This window comes from Lycium barbarum, chromosome 3, assembly GCF_019175385.1.
Source record: "Lycium barbarum isolate Lr01 chromosome 3, ASM1917538v2, whole genome shotgun sequence".
Lineage (NCBI taxonomy): Eukaryota > Viridiplantae > Streptophyta > Magnoliopsida > Solanales > Solanaceae > Lycium > Lycium barbarum.
This window is the reverse complement of record NC_083339.1, coordinates 17787350-17795269: the sequence shown is the minus strand read 5'-3', so window position 1 is coordinate 17795269 and position 7920 is coordinate 17787350. Positions and strand designations below refer to the sequence as shown.

Below are 7920 nucleotides of genomic sequence, written 5' to 3'. Positions count from 1 at the left end.
AATTATGTACAAAGGAGGAGACTAGCTTTCTTTTGATATTCGCAGGTCTAGAATTCGTGTATAATATGAACCTCCAGTGGTGCTGAATGGATATAATTTCATTAGGAAGTCAACATTTTGATCGTCCAAGAAGGGTGCTACCACATTAAATTGATACTCTGATATTGTATTTCTTTAAGGGATTTGACGAAGTATATTGTTAAAAAAAAAAAAAATTGTCGCACTTTTAAACCTTTTTCGCATGGGTCTATTCCGCTACTAAATTATTGTGAATATCTTTTTACATAAATTTCTTCTGAACGTTGTAAGTGTGAAATTAGCTTTTGTTTCGTAAGTGACATCCTCCTAAAGGGGATGCTACAACCTCGGGGTGTTTTCGGCTATTTTTTTAAGCGAAAGACAAAAATTAAAGACCAGCAATTTGAGGGGCAAAAATTATAGACCACGTACCCAAAAGAAGGGCAGTCTACACAAAAAAAATGTTATTGTTTCTTTAAGAAGAAAAAAAAAATTAGCTCCTACTTTTTTATTAGGTAAAGAGATTTTAAAGGAAAAGGTTTCTTTAAAAATAATATTTTTATAAAAATAATGTGTTTAAAAAGAAAAGAAACAATATGTTTATTAGGAAAAGAGTATTTTTGACCCAATTAAGTAACAATAGGGGCATTTTTGTTCAATTTAATATAGTTTAATGGCATTCGTGGACTAAACTATAAACGGAGGACATTTTTATTCATTTCGCATAGTTTAAAGACATTTTTTACCCTTTTCTATTAAAAGAAAGAAAACCTACATTAAGAGAAATTAAATTAAAATTGCAAATTGGCATTGCCAAGCAATGTGGACTGTCACAATGCACGGTCAGAGAATGACTGCACACTTAGGGACCTACTACAATGCTTAGAAATGGTGCATGACTTGTGACAGAAATGATTTAAAGGAGAACGTTGACTAAACGTAGTCCACGGATTGGTTTGAAAATTAATACGGACCAGATAAATAATTCAAAAATTAATCTTAAAGATTTTTTTAATAAGGTGATGCCTAAATCCAACTTATTCATTTCTCGACTACTTCACCAATACATACAACCTTACAAACAAAGATATCGAGTAATTTTTCCCATCCGTCATTGTTGAATTTCAACCTGACATTTAAGATTTGTATCCACTTCCATTAATCAGCAACAATGCATTCATATTAACAGGGGTGACGGAGCTAGAGTGTCTAAAAGTTCGACAAAATGTAGTACCTTTAGCTCAAATTCTGTATTTGAGTTAAAAAATTCACTTAATATATATAAAAATGAAAAAAATTATCAAGAGCACAATAGCTAAATTTTTTAGAATCAAGAACTTATAAATTCAAAATTTTACATTAGCCTCAATATATAAATGATTCCTCATCGACTTTGATTTTGTCAAAGTCCTTGCTGTTTAGTGGGCATATTGTTAAAAAAAACAAAATAACAAAACTACGATTGTCAACGTCGTCGACTTTTTTATCGAGTCGGTAGTAGACATGCTTCATTGTCATTCACTCATTTACAATGTATCAGAAAAGAAAACAATAATTCCAAGAAATTATACTGAATATGATTCGTCGATTAATACCCACTAGATATCTTTCATGTCATTTTCTTCTTGTAGTCCTACATATAGAACCCTTTACTCAATACGTTCTTTTAATTTCCATAATATTTCAAAGCCATGCAGCATAACCAAGTTGCTATATTTTCTTTCCAGCTCCCCTATTTTATTTCATTTATGCTAATCTTAACATTAGCCAATGCCCAATTTATTAACACTAACACCACTTCTCCTCCCCCCACCACCACTCCCACAGCATCTCCACCCACGAACGCCACTTCTCCGGTGACAAACACAACCAACACCGCCACCACAATTACCAAAGCTGCTAATATTACAAAACCAGGATGTCCAAGAAAGTGTGGGAATCTTACAGTACCATACCCTTTTGGGATTGGCTTAAGATCTGGTTGTGCATTAAACCCGAACTTCGAAATCAACTGTGACTCTAACACAACCGGTTCTGAAACACCCTTAATCTATAACATTCAAGTCTATGACATCTCCGACTCGGAAATGCGCATATCAAATACCATAAATAGGAAGTGTTACTCACAAACAGGAGTTTTGGTTCAAGCTGATCCTGGTTGGATGGCTTTAGGAAGGTCAAGTCCTTACAGTTTTTCTTCTCTCAACAGGTACGAGTTAATCAGATTCAAACTATAATTTTCTAGGGTTAGATTTCTCATATGGTAACTCAACCAATAGTTATTTTATCTCTAAAAGTCACTTTCTTAGGACCCATTTGGCCATGAGAATAATTCGCCTTTTTTTTGGAATATTTTTTCACTTTATGGTGTTTGGTCATCTAAATTCCAAATGAAGTTGTATTTGGAATTTGGAAAACAACCAAAACCCTGTTTTCACTATAAACTGTTTGTTTTGGGCCTTTGCGTTTGTTTTTTATTTTGTTTTTTTCAGTTTTTACGCCAAAAGTTTTTATGTTGCTCAATTTTTACCCTAAAAGTTCTTACAACTTTTTTCACTGGTCAGAGGCAACTTATGTTGCTCAGTTGCTCTCCACTCCAACAACATTGAACATCATGTGCTAAAAAACCTCTAAAATAAAAGAAGCAGGTGAGAATTTTGCAACAAAACCATATTTAGAGATACTATATTTTTTGTGTACACCAGTAAGCCTCCCAGTTACAAACTTTTGATGGAATGAAACCATCAGTTTTGAGCACTCCATAAGCTGATCTCAAGTATATTTGCTATATTTCGCGCACTGGTTGCGTTTATTAATTGTTTTGGGTGGTTTTGCTAGTTTTTAGAAATTGGGGGTATAAATCATATTTCATGTTTTTTAGGAAAAGTATATTTCAACAATCAAATATTATTTGCAAAAATTATGGCCAAACACAACTCTACTCCAACTCCAACTTCAAAAATTCCAAAAAAGTGAAATTGTTTTTGATTTCTATGGCCAAATGCCTACTTAATTTGTTGAAGAAAATTGAAATCAAGGAAAAATGTGACTTTCTGAGATATAACTGTGATGCCCAATCAAACAAAACCAATGTATTTTTCTTAAATGATGTAGTAGTTTATATTCTTCTAAGTTTAAATAATTCTCAATCCAAGTTCTATTTTGTATGTTTGAATTTGGGTTGTAGTTTGTTATGGGTTACACTAATTTAACTCGTTCCAGGGTCTCTACTTTACGGAAACAATATTATTTCCGGTGCCATTATTCCTACTTCTGCAGCTGTAGATTTACATTTTTACCCAATCTGGGAAGCGACATTCGTAATAGTTTGATGGGTCTTTTCAGATTCGTTGGGTCAAGCCAACAAATTAAATGTGTCATAACTCAACTCGTTTAAACTTTGATTGATTGGCAGGAATACTAAGAATGAATTGATTTGACTAACTTCTTATGTCTAAACTTACTGATTCTAAATCGTAAATTCACCTCTGCAGATACACCGTAGTTGGTTGTGATGATGGTGCTATAATGAACGGACTAAACTTTGCTAATGGTTGCCCCGCTCTCTGCAGTAGCTCCAGTGTTGTAGTTGAAGGAAAATGTATGGGTTTTGGTTGCTGCCAAATAACAATACCAAAAGGATTGAAATCTTTCAATACATCTATGATAACCTCAAAAAATCACACCGCAGTTTGGTCGTTTAATCCATGTGGCTACGCGTTTCTTGGTGAGGCGAGTAGATTCGAGTTCGGGGGTGTGGAGGATCTCACTGATGTTAATTTTGCAAAGAAGATTATGGATAATGTCCCTATTGTGCTAGATTGGGCCATTGGTAGTCTTAGTTGTGTTGAAGCACGAAAACGTAACGATTATGCTTGCCTGGATAATAGTCAGTGTGTTGATTCCGACACGGGAAATGGTGGCTATCGGTGCAATTGTAACCGGGGATATGAAGGCAATCCGTACATCGGCACTGGCTGCCAAGGTAATTTAGTTTCTCTACTTTCTCACATGTTTGAACTTTCTTTGGCTTATGAGAAGTTTGTCTTCTTCTCTCTCTTTTTTTTTTTTTTAATTTATGTTTTATGCATGTGTACACAATAATTAAGCAATCATATAATCTTTTAGATAATTATGGGTAAATCTCTCAATAAATATAAATTTATAATATGTAAATGGTAATTAGTTCAGTATAATGTAATAAAAAAATTATCCTATCAGAGTATACATTTAAATCTTTTTTTTTTTTGGGCCACTTCCCCTAGAAAATCAATAAAGTTCAATTTGCTCTTTGGATTCAAACCTGGACGACGTGACATTGGCGGTGAAGTTGACTTATCACTAACCCATCCCTCTCAATAAAGTTTGACTTAATAGAAAGAAAAAAAAAGCAATCAGAGGAAGGCCGGACAACAAGGGTCTATTGTATACAGTCTTATAGCCTTATCCTGTATTTCTACAAGTTGTTTCCACATCTTGGACCCGTGACCTCCCTCTATTTTAGTTTATATGATATAGTTTGACAAAAAATGTATTTTAAGAAAAAAATGAAGATATTTTTAAACTCGTAAGCTTAAGTATGCCATAACATTTGTGTGGTTATAAAACTTTTGAAACTTGTGATTTTCAAAATGATGAATAATGTAGCTGTAGTTTTGACTAAATAAGCAATTTATAGTCAGCAATGAGGTTGTTAGTAACTTATTTCATGGAGTTTAAGGATCAAGAGCTATATAAATATTTAGCATATTTTAAAGCATTCAAGCTATAAGATAAAGAATGTGGTTTACATCAACTTGTTTCATTATCTTAAGTGGAGAAGGTCAAGATACATTGGAAAGGAGCAAGGCCAAGCAATAGGAATTTAGCAAGATCTAAGAGCTGTTTAATTATTCCTAGTTGCAATAAGTGCACAAAATAATGCTGGAAGTTTCTTTAAACAATTTCACATCTTACTGCGGTATAATTACAGCTTTTGGTAGAAGATATGTAAAATTGAAAAATAAAAAACAGATAAAATAGACAAAGCATCAGGATTAATACCTTTCTTTTTTCTATTTTGCATGCCAGATATTGATGAATGTGCAGATCCAAATGCCAATTCATGTGAACAAATTTGCATAAACACGCCGGGTAGTTACAATTGTTCTTGTCCAGAAGGATACAGTGGTGACGGCAAAAAGAACGGTCGTGGCTGTATTGCACCGAGCTCGAACTCTGAGTTCCCATGGATCAAGTTTTCTGTAGGTAAGTTTCTCAGAAAATTAAACTTACATGTACTCGCATATAGATAGACCACTGCTTACTTTTTATTGAAAAAGTCATGGCTTATACACAGTAGTGAAAAATGAATACTTTTTCTTGATGTGAAAAATAAAATTGCATGCATGTCCCTTCTCTTAGATTTCTAATTCCAATAAAACTTTTGTATAAACACAGGTATGGGAGTTGGTTTTATGTCCCTAATAGTTGGGACAACTTGGCTATATTTCAGCATCAAGAAAAGAAAACTAATTAAACTTCGGGAGAAATTCTTTCAACAAAATGGTGGTTTGCTCTTGAAACAAAGAATCTCTTCTAATGAGGGTGGTGTGGAAGCAACCAAAATTTTTACAGCGGAGGAGTTGAAGAAGGCTACGAACAACTATGCCAGTGATAGAATTCTTGGTCGTGGTGGAAATGGAATTGTCTATAAAGGTATTCTACCTGATAACTGCATAGTTGCAATTAAGAAATCTAAGTTTGTGGACGAGGATCAGACTGAACAGTTCATCAATGAGGTACTTATTCTTACTCAAGTCAACCACAGAAATGTGGTGAGACTCTTTGGGTGTTGTTTGGAAGCTGAAGTGCCATTACTGGTCTATGAATACATTTCTCATGGAACTCTTTACGAGCATATCCACAGTCGAAATGGAGCGCCTTGGTTATCTTGGCAAAATCGACTACGAGTTGCAAGTGAGACAGCAAGTGCACTTGCTTACCTTCATTCATCAGCGCAAATGCCTATAATACACAGGGATGTCAAGTCTGCCAATTTATTATTGGATGATGTTTACACTGCGAAAGTGGCTGATTTTGGAGCTTCAAGGTTAATCCCGATTGATCAAACGCATCTTGCCACATTGGTTCAAGGTACATTAGGGTACCTGGATCCTGAATATTTTCGCACAAGTCAATTGACTGAGAAAAGTGATGTTTATAGTTTTGGAGTAGTTCTTGCAGAACTTTTGACCGGGATGAAACCTATTTCAAGGGACAGAAACAACGAGGATAAAAATTTAGCAGAGTATTTTGTTTTGTCCATGAGAAAGAATCAATTGTTTCAAACTCTTGACCGCAGAGTGGTAAGAGAAGGAAGCCTTGAACAACTCCAAAAAGTGGCTGAGCTAGTGGAAAGTTGTCTTAGTTTGCACGGAGACGACAGACCTAGGATGAAAGAAGTAGCATCGGAACTTGAAAGTTTAAGAAAGTTCATGAAAAATAACCCTTGGGCTAATGGACATGTAAATGAAGAGAATGACGATGAATCATCTGATCTTTATACAATTCCAATCGACTCTAATACAGGTTTTAATAATTTCTCCGGGCAATACAGTTCCAACTCCAACACAAATAGCAGCAACTTTTCTGGACAATATAGTTCGGATAGTTCTTCATTGATATATAGATCTCCTAATACTAATAGCCCATTGATCCAAAATAGAAGGGCAATATGATGAGTGATGAAGATTTATGCCTTTTTAATTCCTTTGATCTTTCCCCTTCTTTAATGTTGAATTTTCTGTAATTTTCTTGCTTGTCATTTGTACTTTCCTCTTTGAATTTTTGTTTACATAGGGAACTATTCCTTCTAGGTTCTATTTCCTTGTGAGTCAAACTCCTACTTAAGCTAGCTTTGTTGTTTCTCGTTTTAATATGAGAAAATTTGTTGTTTATTTCTATTGTTGTACATTATCTATTGAGTTTAAGAAAAACAAATCGGTTTATATTCAATTTAGTTCAGAATGTTGGTAAAACAAATTTTGATAAACAAGAAGAGAGCTAATTTACATAGGTAATCTTTCAGTGTTTTCTTGGAAGAGGACACTAAGAATTAAATCTATTTATTTATTTACAATACTATTGGGTACCTTTCTTGTTACACCTCAGAAAAAAAAAATTGAATCCATGAAATAATTTTGCGGGTGAACAGTAGACGCGGATGAACAGTGTCAGTGAACAGTAAAAATCAGAGACTAAAAAAACGAAAAAAATCTGATTTTTTTTCATTTTCTACCCCTCTCTCTCACTCTAAACTCTCTCTAAACCCTCCCAAAATCTCCTAAAAAGATCTCTAAATCTTTCAAGTTGAATTCCTCCAAATCAAACCAAAATTTCATCTTAGGAAATTGGAAACTAGTTAAGAAAGGATTATCGTATTTGGTGCTTGATGTGTGGCTGATTATTGAAGCTTGGAGCTAGGATTTTAGTTGAGTTTTCTGGGCAATAAGGTATTTAATATAATCTATTCTTGTTAATTAAGTTATTCATGGGAGAATTCCCTAGTTTAAAGTGAAGGGAATTATGTTATGAAGTCATAGATTAGTTGGTTGATATGGTTGCCTTGAGGGTTGTTTTTTTTATTGGAACTTTGAGAGATTTCTAGATGCTTATATTGCTATATGAGGTTGTTGATATTGTTGTTGATGTTGTTGATAAGTTGTTGTTCTTGAATTTGGGAGAATAAAGTGTATAAAGAAGTGTATACAAGCATTGGCATCCGAATGTATATTGGGCTGTTTTGGGAGTAATTTAAGAATGGATTTAAGTCTAGTTTGATATGAAATTGTTGGTATTGTTGTTGTTGGTATTTTGATTGACGTTTGACTAAGTTGGAATTTCGAGGATTGTTAAGTTTAC

At 34.0% G+C, this 7920-nt stretch overlaps 1 protein-coding gene across 1 annotated transcript; it reads left to right on the top strand.

Annotated features, from left to right (window-relative positions):
• The first annotated feature begins 1705 nt into the window (after window positions 1-1705).
• Window positions 1706-6956, top strand: LOC132630613 (wall-associated receptor kinase 2-like). Its single transcript, XM_060346177.1, has 4 exons — window positions 1706-2227; window positions 3513-4003; window positions 5089-5265; window positions 5458-6956. Exons 1-4 carry the CDS (start codon window positions 1710-1712, stop codon window positions 6735-6737), a joined length of 2466 nt encoding a protein of 821 aa, XP_060202160.1. The 5' UTR covers window positions 1706-1709; the 3' UTR covers window positions 6738-6956.
• The last annotated feature ends 964 nt before the right edge of the window (window positions 6957-7920 follow it).

Excerpts from the sequence above, each read along its gene's own strand:
- LOC132630613 (XM_060346177.1), top strand. The coding sequence starts at position 1,710 with ATGCAGCATAACCAAGTTGCTATATTTTCTTTCCAGCTCCCCTATTTT. Across the intron at positions 2,228-3,512 it reads AGTTTTTCTTCTCTCAACAG|ATACACCGTAGTTGGTTGTG; the intron begins GTACGAGTTAAT and ends TCACCTCTGCAG. Across the intron at positions 5,266-5,457 it reads ATGGATCAAGTTTTCTGTAG|GTATGGGAGTTGGTTTTATG; the intron begins GTAAGTTTCTCA and ends GTATAAACACAG.